The sequence below is a fragment of the Ctenopharyngodon idella genome, chromosome 4 (assembly GCF_019924925.1).
Source record: "Ctenopharyngodon idella isolate HZGC_01 chromosome 4, HZGC01, whole genome shotgun sequence".
NCBI lineage: Eukaryota > Metazoa > Chordata > Actinopteri > Cypriniformes > Xenocyprididae > Ctenopharyngodon > Ctenopharyngodon idella.
In genome coordinates, this window is record NC_067223.1 from 24,474,901 (window position 1) to 24,496,243 (window position 21,343).

At 38.2% G+C, this 21,343-nt stretch overlaps 2 protein-coding genes across 9 annotated transcripts in view; one reads left to right on the forward strand and one right to left on the reverse strand.

Annotated features, from left to right (window-relative positions):
- Positions 1-21,343, reverse strand: part of LOC127511094 (guanylate-binding protein 1-like) — a 290,795-nt gene that overhangs the window by 171,224 nt on the left and 98,228 nt on the right. The window lies entirely within an intron of this gene.
- The window catches only part of LOC127511100 (tripartite motif-containing protein 16-like), a 123,778-nt gene continuing 111,844 nt past the window's right edge, over positions 9,410-21,343 (forward strand). Inside the window, exons 1-3 of the mRNA XM_051891615.1 lie at positions 9,410-9,581; positions 12,422-12,539; positions 12,874-12,981. Coding sequence (XP_051747575.1) covers positions 12,490-12,539; positions 12,874-12,981 — 158 coding nt within the window. The 5' untranslated portion in view covers positions 9,410-9,581; positions 12,422-12,489. The remainder of the gene's footprint in view (positions 9,582-12,421; positions 12,540-12,873; positions 12,982-21,343) is intronic.

The following is a 21,343-nucleotide window of genomic DNA, read 5'->3' on the forward strand; positions in this document are numbered from 1 at the left end:
CTTCCGCAAAGGATACACCTGTGTATCCTCGCTCATGACTAGGCTTGGGTATCGAGTATTGATTAGAACCGGGACTAGCTTTGAGATTTTCCCAGAATTGTTCAAAAGTTTAAATTTCGATTCCTAGTTTTGATTCACAGTCCGCCGACTGGAAGAAGAAACCGCTGAACACCAACGAAGAAGCGTCCACCGGAAGTGTTGCCATAACCGAGCGAGTCGAATGTGGATAGCGTGCGTCGGCGGTCCAAAGTGTGGCTTCACTTTTCTAAACAGAACGAAATCTCGGCAAAATGCAACATTTGCGGCAAGATTGTTTCGTGCATAGGAGGGTGCACGTCGAACATGATAAAGCACCTCCGAGTTCATGGAGTAGAAATAAATGTGTGCCCCGTCTTTGACGCGCTGTGCCGACTGTCCTCCGCTGCCTCTTCCTCTTGCTCCGACCCCCAGCCTGGCACCGCAGTGACTGCACTGCTGTTTACTTGCTATTCTGCACCAGGTTAGCCTATCAGTGGGAGCACGGTAACATGTTCAAGTACCTGCAGCATCATACACTCATGTGTAAATGTGTTTTCATGAGGTTTTCAAAAATAAAGCTCTCTTAAGGAAAGTGTACCCCGGTGAAAATATATTCATAATTTATAATAATAATATTCAAGTTCATAGATTTGATATTTATATTGTAGTTGAAAACAGCCCTGTGAGAAATTCATAGTAAAGTTCATAAAAAGGTGCAATTAGAGAATTGAGATTTCCTTCAAAATGGCTGAGCTTGATCGGTTTCCGGGTCATAGGATGGAGGACGGAGGAGCGAGGAACGGGGAGGGCTATTGAGAAGCACCCATAATAAAGACATTGAGGAACAACATTAGTAACCCTATGGCTTCTACAGTATGTTTTACCTCAGACATCAGCAATCGAGCTCAGAGCGCCAGTGCTATAGCTTTGAGGCCACAGTGACACCTTGTGGTGTGACTCAACAAAACGCAAGAGGTTTGGACGTGCCTTTGCAAGATACTTTGACACAGAAGTGTGAAATGACCCACTATTAATCACATTTAATATAAATGCACTGAATGGGGCTGATAAGAGCTTGTGTTTATTGTCAATGAAACTCGCACACCAGCTCAGAATGCAGAGAGAATTCAGCAAACATTTCGCTGAAGTCTATGCAAGCATATTGATCAATGCGTTCAAAACGTGGCTTCAAATACAGTTGACATTCGCATTTCCTAATTTTGAATGTATTACGAGACAATTCAAATGCTTAAAATATAATGCATATTTCATAGATGCTGCTCTTAGATAGTCTACTGATTAATAAGTCATCAATTGGAATTATTCAGGATTAAAGGTGCCGTAGAATCAAAAATTGAATTTACCTTGGCATAGTTGAATAACAAGCATTCAGTACATGGATAATACATACATTGAGTTTCAAACACCATTGTTTCCTCCTTCTTATGTAAATCTCATTTGTTTAAAAGACCTCTGAAGAACAGGCGAATCTCAACACCGACTGTGACACAACAGTCGGGATCATTAATATGTACGACCCCAATATTTGCATATGCCAGCCCATGTTCAAGGCATTACACAAGGGCAGAACGTCTGGATCTGTGCACAGCTGAATCAACAGACTAGGTAAGCAAGCAAGAACAATAGTGAAAAATGGCAGATGGAGCAATAATAACTGACATGACTACATGATATTTTTAGTGATATTTGTGAACTGTCTTTCTAAATGTTTCGTTAGCATGTTGCTAATGTACTGTTAAATGTGGTTAAAGTTACCATTGTTTCTTACTGTATTCACGGAGACAAGAGCCGTCATTATTTTCATTTTTAAACACTTGCAGTCTGTATAATTCATAAACACAACTTCATTCTTTATTAATCTCTCCAACAGTGTAGCATTAGCCCGTTAGCCACGGAGCACTACCAAACTCATTCAGAATCAAATGTAAACATCCAAATAAATACTATACTATAATCCGAAGCATGCATGCAGCATGCATGACGAACACTTTGTAAAGATCCATTTGAGGGTTATATTAGCTGTGTGAACTTTGTTTATGCAATGTATTATAGTCGAGAGCTCGGGGGCGGGGAAGCAAGAGATTTAAAGGGAAAGCAGCCTGAATCAGTGCATAGTTAATGATGCCCCAAAATAGGCAGTTAAAAAAATTAATTAATAAAAATCTATGGGGTATTTTGAGCTGAAACTTCACAGACACATTCAGGGGACACCTTAGACTTATATTACATCTTGTGAAAACGTGTTTTACGGCACCTTTAAATCAAACAAAAGGTGCTCATGTAAACACATTGGACACATACACAGAAGCATCATGCCCATTCAAACAGCACCGGTCATGCTCCCTCAGATTTTTGAGCCATCTGCATTTTTAATGTAACCTCCGAAACAAACACATTTATCAGCCGCTACTGTAAAAACAGCTTTTCACATTAAATTTTGATTGTAACATTTGTTCATGTGCATGCCATCAACACCTAACAACTACCCTTTGATATTCCCTGGGATCATTCAAAGTTTACTGCAACGTCCAGTTCTTGTACAACCTCATGTGAAGATTCATCGAATTCAAACTCCAGGCGAAACACATGTTAGAGATGACGAAGCATTCACAATGATGTCCATCTCTACTTTCTTTTGACGTGATGGTGACAAACCCACATCACAGAGCCTTACAGGACTCCTACAAAAACAACGAGGCATGACTTCCGATAATATTTTAGCACAAAGACAAACATACAACTAATACTTATTCATAAATAAAAAAAATCATTCTGCTTTTGCCTATCACACTTTTTACAATTACCCATCTTTCTGTGCACTTTCAAACTTGTGATGATGCTGTACATCAAATACCACCACACGACTATTTCTCTCTGCCTCCTGTAACATCGCTGTGAAATATTTGTGTCGATTTCCTCCCTCCATTACTTTGGACACATCATGAACGTATCCTTCCACCTCTAATTTCGATCTTTACTGCAATGTCACAATAACTACAACAGGTCATTTCTGAAAAACAACAACAAAAAAACAATACAACTTGGCTAGTTATACTACCACACATATATTCAGATGATTTAGTGTTATTTACGATACAGTGTTCACCAATTTTCATGATCATTGTAAAATAACAAACTGTCTTAAAGTAACAAGCATAACTATTTTGCTTTCAGCTACATCTAATTGTGGTTACATCTAAACCACTGGCAACATATTATTCCAAGTCCAGGTTTTTTGGAGTCGACTCCGACTCCCGCTGTAGGAGACGATGGACTCGACTCCACGACTCCCATTTACTTCATAATTAAGGGTCATAAATAAGGCAAGATGGCAGTCCTTACACACTTAATTTATTTTTCCCCGACGTGAAGCCTTAAAATCCTCTCTTAAAAAATATTCATTTAGCATGACTGTCTAAATTAGTCCGATTTAGCGATGACTTGATGAGTATCAATGTTGCTAATTGCAGATACCTAATTTTACAGAGAAAAGTCATGAAAAACACCTGTGGTCGAATATTATGTCAGAATTAAATAAACGAGAAAGAAGGGGTTCTTTAATGAATTCATCTCATTATAATGGTCAGGTGATGGCGCTAAACGCACATGATCATTGTCTTAAAATTGAATTAAGATGAATTAGCTGAATAAAGTCATTATTTTTGTTTTGTTTTTTCGCACAAAAAGTATTCTTGTCATTTCATAACATTAAGGTTGAACCTCTGCAGTCATGTTGATGGCTTTATGTCTTTAATACCCTTTTGGACCTCAAAAGATGCAGTGAGGTTGTGTGGATTGGATACTCTCAGATTTCATCAAAAATATATTAATTTGTGTTCAGAGCACAAAAAAAAAGATCTTACGGGTTTGGGACAACATGATGGTGAGTACTGAATGACAGAAATTTCATGTTTGGGCCTTCAAGGACCATAAAGTAAAGTAATGAATGGATCTCTATGGGTGTTCATTATTTTAATAAAAGATGCAGATGGATCTTACCTTGAGTCCCGATTCATTACAGAAGACTTCGCCACCACAAGGATCCAGCAGCACATCTGGAGAACACTGGGCCGGTAGGAATATCGCACAGTTATTATTAGGGCTCACACAGGGCACACGATCACTGGAAGATTACATCACTGAATACCTGGACATTGCTTATTGTTCTTATCTACCAGACTGTGTACTCATTGCCTTTTTTTGCGAGGGCGTTAACCAGCCACTCAAAGAACAACTAATGGACCCCGTTCCTCCCTTAGTCATTTCCTTGATTATGCTTTGTTGTCTGTTGGCTCTCCATTTACTGTGGGTGTCGCGGAGAAATGCGACACCATGGTGAATCACGTAATGGCCGCCGCGCCAAGGAACACGCACAAAATGGCGGCTACCATCACAACACCACCAGTTCACGTCTCCGCTGATCACCCAGGGTCACGTCACGTCTCCGCTGATCGCCCAGAACCACGTCATGTCTCCGTTGATCGCCCAGAGTCACGCCACGTCTCTGCTGATCGCCCAGAGTCACGTCACGTCTCCGCTGATCGCCCAGAACCACGTCATGTCTCCGTTGATTGCCCAGAGTCACGCCACGTCTCTGCTGATCACCCAGAGCAACGTCACGTCTCCGCTGATCGCCCAGAGCAACGTCACGTCTCCGCTGATCGCCCAGAATCACGTCACGCCTCTGGATCTATCCGAGAGCGGAGAGGGTTGCGGTCCAGTGTTGCTGATCCACCGCTGACTTCTGCACTGGAGACCCCATTCCCGTCTGCCTACAGGTCTCCAATGCACCCACCCCCCCTCCCTAGCTATACCATCTACGTCGCGAGGACGCGCCTTCCGGAAGGGGGGCGTTATGTCATGATCACCGTCAGTTCCTGGACTACACTTCCCATAATCCTCCCTGCCAATCACCTGCACTCACTCCACCAATCACTAACACTAATCACCACACCCAGCTGCCATGCATTACCTGGACTATAAAAGACTCACACACACACCACCTCATTGCGAAGTCTTGATTTGCCCCGGTGATCACTACTGAGCGTTTTCTTGTGGACTGTTTATTCCCTGATCTTTGCCTGTGTTCTGGACTGTGTTTGCCTGCCGCCTGCCCTGATCTCTGCCTGTGACCCGACTCCGTTTATCTGCCGCCTGCCTCGACCATTGCCTGTTCCAGTTTATGTCTTTGCCTTTGCCCCGTCTGCATTGTTCATTATTTTAATAAAAGCTGGATGGATCTTACCTTGAGTCCCGATTCATTACAATGGGCCTCTGCTGGATATCTATGGTCAAAACACTTTCTTTCTAAAACTGTAATTCCTACAGGTTTTTCTCTAACCAGCAGATGGCAGTTTTCTCATCTACATCAATATCCACAAACAACTTTATTACATTAAATTTAATTTAGATCATTACTAAAGTGTTTTTTTTTTTTTTCATAAAAAAATTAAAGATTTCATATGCAAGCTAATGGTGTAATTGAGGAATTTTGTGGTTAATGGTAAAAAAGAAAAGGTACCACATATCGAAAAATACCACAACAGCAAAAAAATATTTAGTTGAGAATTAAACAGAATAAAAAAATTGATAATTTGTATTATTAAACGTATAATTTTCGTGTACAGACTTTCACTATCAATCAGTCAAACTTTACTTATAGAGGACTTTAAAACAACCGAAGTAGTGCTGTACAGAAGAATATATAAACATAAAATACCCAACTCATACAAGACATAGAATACAAATTAGACAAATTAAGAAACAAATGTCAAAATCAAGTGTCAAAGGCCAAAGAGAAAAGGTGGGTTTTAAGAAGTGACTTAAAAGAAGACAATGAAGAGGCCTGTTTAATGGGCAGAGGCATATCATTCCACAGTTTAGGAGCTGCCACAGAAAAGGCACGGTCCCCTCTGAGCTTCCGTTTTGTTTTGGGCACATTCAGGAGCAGTTGATCAGCTGACCTGAGAGAACGGGTGGGTGTATAAGGGTGTAACAGCTCAGAAATATAGAGTGGGGCAAGGCCATTTAAAGGTTTAAAAACAAGTAAGATAATTTTAAAATGGATCCTGAAATGTATGGGCAGCCAGTGAAGTGAGGTTAAAATAGGGGAAATGTGCTCGTATTTGTTTGTTCCAGTTAACAGATGTGCTGCAGCGTTTGGAACCATCTGCAGTCGAGCAACAGATGACCCACTAACCCCCACATACAGTGCGTTACAGTAATCCAGCCAAGTGGTGACAAAGGCGTGGATTACTGTCTCAAAGTGTTGCCTTGAAAGAAATGGCTTTATTTTGGCCAGCTGCCTCAATTGAAAAAAGCTAGATTTAACATCTGTCCTGATCTGACTGTCAAGCTTAAGGTCAGTGTCAATTTTAACCCCTAGGTTAGTAATGGTTGGTTTCAACAGAAGGGGTCCCATTGGTGCCACCAAAAACCATGACCTCTGTCTTTTTTACATTAAAACTTAAAAAGTTAAGAGACATCCAGGCCTGTATATCGGTAAGACCCTCAAGTAACGGTCTGATAGTGTCGTTCTTTTTAAGAGGCACATAAATCTGGCTATCGTCTGCATAAAAATGGAAAGACATGCCATGCTTCCTGATTATTGAACCTAACGGGAGCAAATACAACGAGAAAAGAAGAGGGCCTAAAACTGAGCCCCGTGGGACCCCACAAGAGAGAGGAGCAGAGGAGGACTCAGAGTCACAACAGCTGACACAGAAAGTCTGACCTTCCAAGACCTAAACCATTCGAGCGCTATGCCCTTGATGCCCACCCATTGCTCCAAACGTGAGATCAGGATTTTATGGTCCAGTGTCAAACGCAGCAGTTAAATCAAGAAGCACAAGAGTAACACAATCAGCAGAGTCAATAGCTAAAAAGATATAATTGAAAATATAATTGAAATAATTGTTTCTACTCTTTTTATATATATTTATATATAGGCCTAAACATTTAAATGGTGACTGTCATAAAACAGATTTATACATTTAATATTGAAGCACATGTCCAAATACAATGAATATGCAATATCATATAGAGCATATATTAAGCAAAATTCTCTCTAAGTTCGTTTTATCTAAATGTATCTAAATTTCATTTTTGGGTGAACTAGCCCTTTAATTTCTGACATTTCTTATTTTCCCTCATTCCCACCTATGCAAATTGGAAATAAAATACATTTTTGATATATTCATAGACAGGTGAACAATGTAATATTTATAATTCAAACAAAATGAAATGTCACAACAGAAATGAATACCTTTTTATTTTAAAAGTTGTTATACAGATCAGATCCTATCTGTGATATTATTTGTTTTTTGTATAAAAGTGACTATCAACCAATGTAATAATTTCAATGTATAAAGATGTCATTTAAGCATGAAATTATTTTGCCCACATAGGTCCTATTAAGGTCTCATATTATCATCCAACATGGGCAGACCTATATAATAAATACTTTGAATGTTGCGATCCCATCTGACTTATGATAGCAACCTGAATCGTAACAAAGCACTGTTCGCCAGAGGAGAACTGACCCCCCGACTAAACCTGGTTTCTCCCAAGGTTTTTTTCTCCATTTTAACACTTGTCTGCCACCTGATGTCACCTGTTGGAGTTTGGGTTCCTTGCCGCTGTCGCCTTTGGCTTGCTTAGTTGGGGACACTTGATATTTGATATTCAACAGTGCTTTGATCTGCCTGCATTAACACCATTTTCTTTAAAGGAGTGGTTCAGTGGGTTTTTTCTAGGCTTGATTGTGTTTTTGGGGCACAGTTTAACATGTCTTAATGCTTTGTTTTTTTGAAAACGCTGTATTTTTCATTTATTTTACCTTTATTCTACACCTCTGTTTCCATTGTCATTTGAACAGCTCGTTTGACTTCCTGCTTCTATGAAGCCACTCCCTCCGAAATACGCAATGTGCTCAGATTGGTTAGCAGGTTGGCAGCTGGCCCAGTGTATCGTGATTCGCTGAAGCGTCCGGAAACGACAGGCCCCTTAGCATCCATTGCTTCAGTCAAAATGTAAATAATAGCGTCTATATTGCTGTATCAAATTGAGCCCGAATCAGACCCAGATGAAGAGGGTCAAGCAGAACTTCTGCATTCGCGGCTTTTAAAGGACGTTTATGAATGGTATTTCATTTAGTATTTATGTCAAAGTGTTTAGATATTCTGTCACTGCTGTCTGTTAGCTTTCAATATACAGTTTTATCCTGATTAAAGCTTTACTGTAGCTGAATACATGACTGAGTAGCAGCATTTTTGTAAAGGATCGTTTCATAGCATGAACAACTGTTTGTCTATGAACATAGAAGTTTGTTGGTGTTTGCAGAATTTAGCTAACTGGCTGGCTATACGTTTAAAAGACATTTACAAACAATAAAACATACTTACAGTTTGAAGCCAATAAACAGCAGCTTCTGCTTTTAAAGTGGGAATTGCTTCATCTTTCAGTAAAAGCCTTTGTGCAAATCCAGCATTGATCTCGTGTCGATTCTGAAAGCTGTCTTCAGCGCTGCATCCAATGTAGAAAATATCAGATTATAAAGGGTTCTATTATCTTTTGACGCGTCGCTCGCGTCTGGTGTACACAACTCTTCTGCTTCCATTATGCCGCGCCACATGGCCTTGCGCACTTTGTTGCGTGTTCTCGGGGGCGTGTTTTGCAGGGTTTATGATCTCACCAACCCGGGAAGAAGCTTGTTGTAGTCCAAACCGGTCCTTTTTGTAGGCATTAAACTGCCATAACTTTAAAAGAAAATTTCTCTGTTTGCGTTGAACTTTCAGCGCTGTAACTTTGCAGATACTGTTTATGCTCAAGCAGCAACATTACACACTAACTAAAGTTAAAGGGGTGCGATTTCACTTTTTTTAAGAGCTGCTATGCAGCCAAAATTATGTACCAGTCATCACTGTAAAGCTGCTTTGACACAATCTGCATTGTAAAAAAGCGCTATATAAATAAAGGTTACTTTATGACTTGGCGTGACCCACATAAATTGCCCGTGTGCAACCCATTCTCACATGGAGACCATGCAACCTGGATATAACCCACATGGGGCCCATATATCAATGTTGGCTGGGTAGTTAATCAAAATTTGACAGAAAGAATTTACCACAATTTACTATCATAGAATACTATACTCAGGAGCAACTGAGATTTTACCAGGCCATGCATAGAGTGTATTTGATGTATTTTTGTACATTAAATCTTATAAGTCACAAGTCATGTGAATGAATGATTCGACATCGTTTACGTTTACGTTTATGTACTGTGGGTGGAATTTTTAGATGGCCCTTAAAGCAAACAAATATTGAAAGTGAAACTAATTTTACCACGCTTTGCTTCTGACCTGCTTGCACTGCAGTTAGAATTGATACGTGGTGGAAGAGCTTAATAACAGATAATAAAAAATGAAGCATCAATTAGAGAATTGAGAAAATGTCCAAAAATGGATGGATATTTTGTGAGGAAAATAAGAATCTAATCTCTGAAAGATCTGAAAATCGCTTGGAACCACATCATCCAACAATGTAAGTTACCAGTACTTCTATGGATTATGCCTCAGCCATGTGTTCATTTAATTGTATAATGTCAACATTGTAACTCCATGTATATATTAAACTATGCCTCAAACAATCTAAATAGGAAGCAAGTAAGGATCACATACAGCAGGGGTGCCCACACTTTTTTGCCTGATGATCTACTTTTAAAATGATCAACTAAATGAGATCTACCAACCAATTAAAAAAAAAAAAAAAAACAGCTTAATTTCAAATGCTTGTTGTTACTACTGCATGAATCTCTACATGGAATTCAGGAAAATAAAAATAAATGTTCATTGTTGATATTCAATTTTAACACTAAACTCAAAATACTTACAGCACAACAGATTACCTTAGCCAGGGCATTTACCTTATTCTGATGACTTGCATTGAATAAAATTTAGACAGTTTTACATAAACTGTTTGTCGACAAAACACAGATGCCAATGTATAAACTGGTGTCAATCAACACTGACGGAGCACATGCGATGGTCGGATTCATAATTAAGTACAAGGAGGAGGATGCTTTTCCGACCTTAATTATCACTGTATTATACACTAACAAGCTCTATGTGTAAAAATGCAGAACATGAAAGAGATCGTGGATGTGTTCATGAAAATCGTTTGTTTCGTGCGTATTTGGAGGAAGCCGACTTCGCGCTCTGTTCTCCGGCTAGTTGTCATGGCAACTGAATAAACAAAAATCTTGCCTGGTAAAAATGCATGTCAAATGCAAGTCAGACAGAAACTAAAAGGATAAGGAAGGGCATTGTTATATTTCTTTTTATTAAAATTGAACAAAAGCATTATTATAATTGTGTGCGATCTACCAGCATTGTCTTTGCGATCGACCTATTGGGCACCCCTGACATACAGTATTCCAATTTTGTACATATCAGTAAAGGATATTGATCATTGTTCACATGATCAGGTTTATGATGTTTATGATAACAATATACAGTGGGGTGAAAAAGTGCTGATTTTTTATTTTTTTACATGTTTGTCACACATTAATGTTTCAGATCATCAAACAAATTTAAATATGAATCAAAGATAACACAAGTAAACACAACATGCAGTTTTTAAATGAAGATTTTTATTATGAAGGGAAAACAAAATCCAAACCCACATGGCCCTGTGTGAAAAAGTGCTTGCCCCTAAACCTAATAACTAGTTGGGCCACCCTTAGCAGCAACAACTGCAATAAAGCATTTGCGATAACTTGCAATGAGTCTGTTACAGCGCTGTGGAGGAATTTCGGCCCACTCATCTTTGCAGAATTGTTGTAATTCAGCCACATTAGAGCGTTTTCAAACATGAACTGCCTTTTTAAGGTCATGCCACAGCATCTCAATATGATTGAGGTCAGGACTTTGACTAGGCCACTCCAAAGTCTTCATTTTGTTTTTCTTCAGCCATTCAGAGGTGGACTTGCTGGTGTGTTTTGGATCATTGTCCTGCTGTAGAACCCACGTTCTCTTCAGCTTGAGGTCACGAACAGATGGCCGGACATTGTCCTTCAGGATTTTCTGGTAGACAGCAGAATTCATGCTTCCATTTATCACAGCAAGTCTTCCAGGTCCTGAAGCAGCAAAACAGCCCCAGACCATCACACTACCACCACCACATTTTACTGTTGGTTCTTTTTCTGAAATGCTGTGTTACTTTTACGGCAGACGTAATGGGACACACACCTTCCAAAAAGTTCAACTTTGGTCTCGTCAGTCCACAGAGTATTTTCCCAAAAGTCTTGGGGATCATCAAGATGTTTTCTGGCAAAACTGAGACAAGCCTTTATGTTCATTTTTGCTCAGCAGCGGTTTTCATCTTGGGACTCTGCCATGCAGGCCATTTTGCCCAGTCTCTTTCTTATGATGGAGTCATGAACACTGACCTTAACTGAGGCAAATGAGGCCTGCAGTTCTTTGGATGTTGTTGTGGGGTCTTTTGTGACCTCTTGGATGAGTCGTCGCTGCGCTCTTTGGGTAATTTTGGTCAGCTGACCACTCCTGGGAAGGTTCACCACTGTTCCATGTTTCATGTTTTTTGTGGATAATGGCTCTCACTGTGGTTCGCTGGAGTCCCAAAGCTTTAGAAATGGCTTTATAACCTTTTCCAGACTGATAGATCTCAATTACTTTCTTTCTCATTTGTTCCTGAATTTCTTTGGATCTCAACATGCTCAACAAGCTTTTGAGGATCTTTTGGTCTACTTCACTTTGTCAGGCAGGTCCTATTTAAGTGATTTCTTGATTGCGAACAGGTGTGCAGTAATCAGGCCTGGGTGTGGCTAGAGAAACTGAACTCAGGTGTGATAAAACCATAGTTAAGTTATGTTTTAACAGCGGGGGGCAAGCACTTTTTCACACAGAGCCATCTGGGTTTGGATTTTGTTTTCCCTTCATAATAAAAACCTTCATTTAAAAATTGGCATATTGTGTTTACTTGTGTTATCTTTGATTTATATTTAAATTTGCTTGATGATCTGAAACATTAAAGTGTGACAAACATGCAAAAAAAAAAAAAAAAAAAAAAATCTGGAAGGGGGCCAACACTTTTTTACACCACTGTAAAAGTTTGTTAGATTATGCAATGTCCAAAAGTATAGTGTGAAGTATATGTTTGTGCTGAATGCGGACAATTATAATTGTATTAATGAGAAATAAGAAGTGACAAGAGCGGACGTTTCTCTTTGAAAAGTGCTTCATAGCCCAATGTTATTGGCAGGTTATTTGAAGGCAACATTTTAGATTATTAATAAAAAACAATGCAAACTAAACACCTGAAGCATTTCAGTCATTAAATCTTAATACAATACACATCAACAGTGAGGATGGAATGCACACTCCAAATACCAGCTTCTACCCATTCTGTTATTGTATGAAGACGATAAACCATGGACAAAGCAGAAGGAATACAAGATGGTGACTTGACTCCGAGTGGCCGGTAAGCTAATGAAGTAAACCAAAGAAAATTGCTTCTCTGTTATCTACGACACATTAAGCAAAAAAAAACAAAAAACACTACAGATGATAAAATTTAAATAAAGTTCTAGTTCTATTTGTTTAGTCAACTGATCATCCTTTGAACCTCATTAGCACAATATATCCACAATATGTAAGAAATGTGTGCATTTATTTATTTTGTGAGTTCATTCATAGTAAAAAAAATTCATTAATTGCCTTTCACTGCATGTAGTAACCAGTTCCAGGTCGTGAAGTGAAGAAACATGTAAATGTCTATAAATAATTGTATCATAATTGTGTTTTTGCATATCAAGCAAACGGCGAAGATCCAAATCACCACCACCCAGCATGTCCATAGAGAGTACCTGCTCTATAGATCATACTCTGAACTTCAAAGATGGCAAAATGCAACCTAGCGGCAGGTAAAATATTCATCTTGAAATGTCTAACAAGAACAATTCAATATTAACAGGCAGTAAAATATTCATGAGTAGGGCAGTGTGCGCATTTTCAGTAATGCAATTACATTCATAGTGGGACATTTTGTTCTATAATTACAAATATGTTATAATAAATAAAGATAGCAATGTATTTCTTGTATCACAAGTTTAGCCCAGAACACTTTACTACTGTAAAAATAAGAATTAACTTTATTACATTAACATTTCCATAAGCTTAAACACAAAATGTACAGTATTTCATATCTGTTTTAGTACTCAAATTATGTTCTTATTTTGCTTTTCATTGGCATAAACATACGTTGGGGTGTCAAAAGTTTGGAAAAATTGTTTTTGAAAAAGGTCTCTTATATAGTTGTGTCCGAGTCCACAATTGTCGAGTCAGAGTTGAGACCAAGTCCTTAATCCATGAAATCCATGTCAAAGGGGCTAAGCTGGACTAAAGTCGGAGTCCAGCCAAAACCTGAAAGATTTATATGATTTGAAATTGCAATTGTAAACTCAACACTAAGCCTTTAAATGAATATTTTAATGTTCACAAAACATGGCAATGTACAGTTTATATACACCTTGGAAAATCTGCGAGGTGATGCTCTTCATGATGCTCAAGAAGGCAGCACAATATGTTAAGAGCCAGGGGTAAACTTTTGAACAAAACGATGGTGTACATTTTTCTTATTTACATGTTTCTCTTAATATGAAAATATATCTTATTTCAAGACTCAAGACTTATCTGTGAAGGGCAGCACTAAATGAAAAAAGTTGGTAACACTTTAGTTTATGGTCCAATTCTCACTATTAACTATAGTAGTTGCTTATTAGCATCCATATTACTAGGATATTGGCTGTTTATTAGTAATTTCGAAGCACATAGTCTTCAACAAGTTTTGTTAGTCTATTGATGTCCTCTTGGTCATTAATTAACACTATTACATCATCAGCGTATGCTGACAACTTTACAGACATATATGCACTATCATATTTGAAACCACACATACTCTCCCTTATTTGATTTAAAAGAGGTTCCAAAGCAATAGAATATAACATTCCAGACATTGAACATCCCTGTCTTATTCCTCTTCCAACCTTAAATGGAGCACTCAAGCCACCATTGATCTTCAATATGCTTTCAATGCCCTCATAAAGGACTTTTATCATATTTATAAAACCGTGAGGAAAACCAAAAGCTTTAAAAGTATCCCATGAATAACAATGTTCTACCCGGTCAAAAGCTTTTTCCTGGGGCCCGTACCATGATGGAAGTTGAACAAACTCAGGGTTATAGGATTAGTTTCAGGTTGACAAAACCAAGCCACTCCAATCCGGCTTTGTTGGTACCATGATGCTGATCATCAACTTTCTCTGTCAACTCAGGCTTTGATCCTGAGTTTGTGGAGCGCGTGCACATGAATGTGTGACATCAGTGGCAATCAGCCAATCACATGCCTTGCAACAAGGAAACTGTGATTTACTTCTCGCGAGAGAGTCAACGCGATTCAAAACTCTTTTGCTGAAAAAAATTAAGAATTGAAACGCATTTACACTAAAGAAGAAACTTGTCCATGAAAAAGGACAAATAAAAGAAATTATCTTGCTCTATCAGAGCAAGTGAAAATTGTCAAGTGTTTATATAGTTGATTATATACAGCAATAGAGACTCAAACATGTAAGGTTATGTAGTCATTTTTAAAGAGTTATCTGTTGATTCTACAACTTACATATGATCTGCATATATTAATATTTATTTAAAATAAATGCTTAATAATAACTGTTAAACTAAAATTGCTTGTGTGAAATGGATTAATAATAATATAGATCATATAATTATTTAAATCATATTAAAAATCATAAAATAATTCTATAAATCATTAAAGCAAGACAATTTCATCGTTAAATATTTGTTTTTACTATATAGTGACCTTTAATTTGGAGGAAGAGAAACTGGGGAAGGGACTTTATTGCGTTGGATGTGTCAGTGTCACTTTGCTCACATCTGATTGGTCCAATTTCGGTTTGAGATCTCTTACCCAGAACATAACCTGCCCCGGAGCAGGTTAGCTGTGGAGCGTAAGTTACTATGGTGATGAACACCGCTAAAAGCCAAGTCACTTTCATGGTACCTAAAACCCAGGATTGGCACAAACTAATCTGAAACTTAATTGGTTAGCCAGCTAACCCAGCTTCATGGTACAGACCCCTGATCTAATGAGATCAGACCACATTTTAAGCCAAAAATCCTTAAAACCTCTAAAACATCTCTGATTAATGAAATATTGTCAACAATTGACCGGTTGGGTATACAATATGACTGATCCATATGTATTTACACTCCCATCACTTCTTTTAATCGATTAGCCAAAGTTTTAGATAGGATTTTATAATCAGCACATAATAATGACACTGGTCTCCAATTTTTGATTTCCTTTAAATTGCCTTTTTTTTTGGGAGCAGGGTTAAAACTGCCCTTCTACTGCTCTGTGGCAGCTGTCCTCCATTCAAGCTGTTATTCAGAACTTCAAGCAAATCATCTCGCAAAAAATCCCAGTAGGCCTTATAAAAATCAACAGGAAGACCATCAATTCCTGGTGCCTTCCCATTTTTTAAACTTTGTAAAGAAGCATACAACTCCTCCTTTGACAACGGTTTCATCAATTCTTCATAAAATTCTTCAGGCACCTGAGCAAGATCTTTATAAAAATGTTTTGCTAATAAATCATTTTTTTCATGTTCACTTGAATAGAGCTCTTCATAAAAATCAACTGCTCTTCTTCATATATCAGACATTTTAGTGATTTCCTTCCCATCATTGGATTTTAAACAATGAATTAACCGGCTTTGGTCATTTTTTCTTTCCAGGCCAAAAAAAATCTAGACGGGGCATCCATTTCAGATATATTCTGAAATCTTGATCTCACCAAAGCCCCTTGCGCTCTGACTCCCAATAGATCAGTCAAAATTCTTTTCTTTTTTTTTTTTTTTTTCGTTTTCAAAGACTTAAAATAATCTTGATCTCCTGTGGACCCACATAAATTCTGAAGCTTCATAATATCAACTTCTATTTTTTTTATATATATCCAGCAATGTCCTTTGTTACATTGAAAGCATATTGATTACAAAACTGTTTTATTTGAAGTTTTCCAGTATCCCACCATTGTTGCAATGAAATAAAATTTTCTTTTTGCAATTTCCATTTTTCCCAAAAAAATCTAAAACAATTTTTAAAATGAAAATGCACAATTAAAATGCCAGTATGCTCTCTTATTTATTATAGAGTTAATAAAAACAGAAGTAATCACCATAGAATGATCCGAAAAACCTATTGGACATACGTGACAACTTTTAAAACATTGAGATTGAAATTTATAACAATAAAATCGATCTAACCTTGCTAAAGCAATATGATTTTCTCTTACATGTGTCCATGTATACTGTCTTACATTGCTATTCAAATTCCTCCAAATATCACAAAGTTCATTTGATACAATTAATTGTGACAATCTTCGTCTTGAAACACAATGAAGCTCTAGATGATTCCTATCAATGTCACTGACAGTACAATTAAAGTCTCCACCAATTATTAAATAATGATCTTCACATTGCTGAACTGTATTAGCAAGTGTATGTAAAAAAAATCATTCTTTCATATGCCTTAACTGGAGCATTAACATTAATCAATACTAGCGTTATCTTTTCATATTTTGCGGTAACTTTTAATAATCTTCCTTCTATTACTTGTTCAAATCAAATCAAATCAACATTTATTTATATAGCACATTTAAAACAACACTTGTTGAGCCAAAGTACTTTACATCTCAAAAACACAATAATACAAAAATACAAAAAGAGCTTAAAAACAAACACAATACCACAGTAATCATCCCAGCCAGAGTTCCAGAAACTAAGGGCAGCTAAAAGAATAAAGCCACAGAATAAAGGTGAGACTTCAACATCGATTTAAAACAAACTAATGAGTCACAGGATCTAATATGCAGTGGGAGACTATTCCACAACCGTGGCGCTGCCACTGAGAAAGCTCGATCTCCTTTATTTTTCATGCGTGCTCTAGGAACAAATAAAAGCAAACTTAAGGGTCTGGAGGCACAATGCTGCTGTAACAGAGATGAAATATACTCAGGAGCCAGACCGTGCAGACCTTTAAAAACGATAGTTAAGACTTTATATTGAATTCTGTACTCAACCGGTAGCCAATGCTGGACCATTTCCTGGTACCAGTCAACAATCTGGCCGCAGCATTCTGTACCAGCTGCAGCCGTGAAAGCAGGTTCTTCGACAGCCCCATATAAAGTGAATTACAATAGTCCAATCTGGATGAAATAAAAGCATGAATCAGTTTCCATGTCTCTAAAAGACAAAATTCTCTTCAATTTGGCAATGCTTCTCAGTTGATAGAAGCTGCTTTTAACAACGGCCCTAACTTGCTTGTCAAACTTTAACTCGGAGTCAAAGATTCCCCCAAGGTTCCAAACTTGGGTGTTTATGTTCTTAGAAAAGGGGCCTAATTTTACAGAGAGCTGATTGGCAAGCCTTTGATGGCCAAAAATGACCTCCAGGGAACCTCCAAGTTCCACTGCAAATTAACGTCCTTGTAAATAAGATGTAAATAATCTGCTCTCTACATTAAGCCAGGGATGAGAAACTTTTTTTAATTTCACCTTTTTAAAAGGGGCAATAGAGTCCAGAATTCCAGTACACTCAGAATTAAAACCATCAACCAACGAATCTAGATCTGTGCATGATGAGAATGAGTCTGTGATATATAGATGCAAACAAGAGTTAAAAACCTCTGAGAAAACAGATGCTGTTGAATCATTGATGGACCTTGCTTGATGACCAAGGGGTATACCACCTTGACTGATCATTGAAAAAGCCAGGTTAAAAGTAATAAAATAATGATCGGACAGCCCACTGTTTTCTAGTCTTGGACTAGGGGCTTATCCGGACAACAGACATGTATATTAAAATCACCAAAGACAACAAGGCTGTCACAACTCATTATCATAGAAGATAAGAATTCAGAAAATTCCCTGATGAAGTCTTTGTTATATTTAGGAGGTCTGTATAAAAGTGCAAAGACCACCGGCCTAAACTCCCAAACATTACCTCGGAAGCAGGCTTACATTTAAAACAACTCCTAAAAATAGTAGCGACACCCCCACCTCGTCCCCCAGTCCTAGGAGAGTTTAAGGAGAGAAAGTCAAGCGGAGAAGCTTCAATGAGAAAATCCCGATCGCCCTCCTTGAGCCACGTCTCAGTCATGAAGAGAAAATCCAGGCCTTGCAAGGAAATCAGATCATTAATTAAAAATGTTTTGTTAGTAATAGATCTAATGTTTAACAAGGCCATCTTCACAGATAAATCAACAGGAGCGTCAGTCCGATGCGATAAAGGCACATATCCCAAAGAACGCAAATGATCAGAGTTAATCCCTCTCTTCTTAGAACGGCGTTGAATAATTTTAAATCCTGATGTCGCTTCCTGACACGAGGGATCCAACACAAGCAGCACAGAGTACTTTACATCCAAGAGATGCGGAGAGAGATTCTGTAGCGCAGAGTGGAGGTCATCCACCGCAGGGCTTGAGTGACTGGCCAGTCCAGCGATGAAGGCACCCGTGCATGCAGTCCTCAGCCTCACCAGCACACCTCCTCGCTTTCCCCGTCTCCTGCTACGTTTCCTGCGGTGTCTTAAGCAATCCATGAGCCCCCAACAAGCTTCTGACGCACACTCCCTGAAAGGGGAATCGCAAGTCTAGTGGCCACCCGAGTGCCAACTAGATACCACCGCATTAGAATTTCTCAAATTTAGCAGGAACTCACGCTCATACACACAAAGCGAGCTGACTCGGTGTACAAGCAGAGATGAAAACAGGACAAGAACAGTTAACACGTAGGACAAACACAGCAGACGGCAAGCCGAGTTACACACAGGCGCCATCTTGAGAACATGTGATATGAATCTTATATGAATCCGGCAAAAAATTCCTTGAAAATAGAATGCCAACTCCTGCACTGAAAAAACTTTTATGACTAAAACAAATCAGACCATCCCATTCTTTTTGCCACTCTACAACATTATCTGGTGTACTATGGTTTTCTTGTACAAACGCTATATCTATACCTTTCATTTTCAAAACATCATATAATTGTGCTCTTTTAGCAGCATCTCTCGCTCCATTCAAATTAATGGATGAGATTTTAAAATTATTCATTAGGAGAGAGCATATCAAAAAGCACAAAACAAGCACATTTGTATTATTATTCCACCATTTGATCACTTACCGTAACCTTAATTGAGAACTCAATCTTTGTACTAGTTTTTTCAGCCGATACACATCTGGATTAGACAAACAGTTATCCACTCTTTCTCTCATCAAAACTTTTGCTGACTCAATAAACAACATCCGATCAGGAAAGTAATCAGTGACTTCAACATTCCGCTTCTCTTTAGTGGACTGTAAAAAGCTTCTCATTTGCTCTAAACTATAACCACTAAAGTCTTTCTTCACATTATTGAATGAATCAAAAGATTCTTTCTCACTATCCAAACCTGAAATTTCAGCACTGTAAGACTCTCCACAAGCCCTAACCTCCTTAGCAGCGTCACTGTTCTGCATTTTTTTCTTTGATTTGGGCACAACCTCACATTGATTTGTTTTTCTTTTAATTGTTTGAACTTTAAAAATCGTTTTCATCATCTCTAAGCTGTTCTTCTTCTAGCTCATTTAGATCCATTTCTTCACTTTCCTGTGTTTCCTTTGTGTTTTCCTCTATACTTTCACTTGCTTCCTCCCCTTCCATCATTGTTTCTTTCTCACTCTCTTTTCTATTCATACAACTGGATTGAGAGCAAACTGAAACATTGGAATCAGAGCACTCGCTCTCATTACTTTCATTTTCCACCTTATTCTCTTCTTGATTCTTTCTGGGCTGTTTCACAACCAAGCTCTTATCATTTTTTTTCCTCTTCTGAGGTGTTTTAAAAATGACCTGATCCATATCTAATAGCATACTATCATTTTGAATAACACTCTCCACTTGTGAATCAGTATCTGAAGGCTGGCTCAAACCTGTTTGCATGTTTACCAGAAACTCTTCACAATCAATGATGTTACTTTCATCAACTTCACAAGTTAGCATATCAGGATTTTTGGCATTTAATTCATCACTTTTAACACTTTGTCTAGTCAAATCAGATTCAACATTTTTGTCTGCTGACACAACTGCTTCTTTAGTGCCAGAATTCAGCGCATTAGAAGTACTGGCAACTTCTCCGTCTTCATTTTGCACAGTAGTGTTATCTTTACTTTGACGAGCGACGTTTTCTGCGCACCCACGTATCAAGTGACCAGACTTTCCACAACCGAAACACCTCATTGTGTCTGTAGTAACAAAAATCATGTAATCAATATCATACATTTTGAATTTAAGATTTAAGTCAAGATCAGTTCTGTTTTCGTTCAGTATCATATACGTGAATCGCCTAAACGCCACTACATGTTTCACCAACTCCGATTTACTCCCAATAGCGATCTTTTTTACGGAAGCAATCAGTTTTCCAAAGCGTGACAATTCCTTAGTCAGTTTTTTGTCTTTAATGAAAGGGGGTACATTTGAAATGGTAACTTTTTTAGCGGGGGTAGAAAGAGGTAGTACTGGGGTAAATAAACCACGTACGTTTATTCCCTTTCCAACCACTTCATTCGCTTTCTCTACTTTACTCAGGAACAGCACAATTGAGTTGTTCATTCTGGACACTGCTAACACACATTCATGACTCACTACCTCACCAACCGCCAAACTACACTCCTCCACACTCCCCACAGCCACCACCTTCACTCCGTGGCACCGCGTAAGTGAAACTAGAGCATTAGCTCACTGAGTCGCCATGGTTCCAGTACAAGGACTGGTTTAGGGTTCTCTGTTAATTTCACAACAAAATAAAACTTTAACCCAACAACAACAAAAAAGAAAAAATAATCTTTTAAAGCCATGGCGGCCCGCTCTGCTCACTCAACAAATGCCCGCACATGCGCACAAAGAGAGAGAGATTAAATTACATCATAATATAACAAGGTACACTGTAGATTTCTACACTTAAACTAGAACAACAACAGGAGTGAAATTTACACTGCGCTTTAACAAATATGATATATTTTATTATAAGTATGTTGGTAAAACACCTTTTCTGTCCTTGTCTGCCTTGCAGGCTTGCATGAATCAAAATTCAGCTGCAGCTCTTCCTTCAGTGCTATATTTGAAGCCGCTGAGGACAGTTGAGAAGAAAGAGTCTGCTGATTTGTCAAATA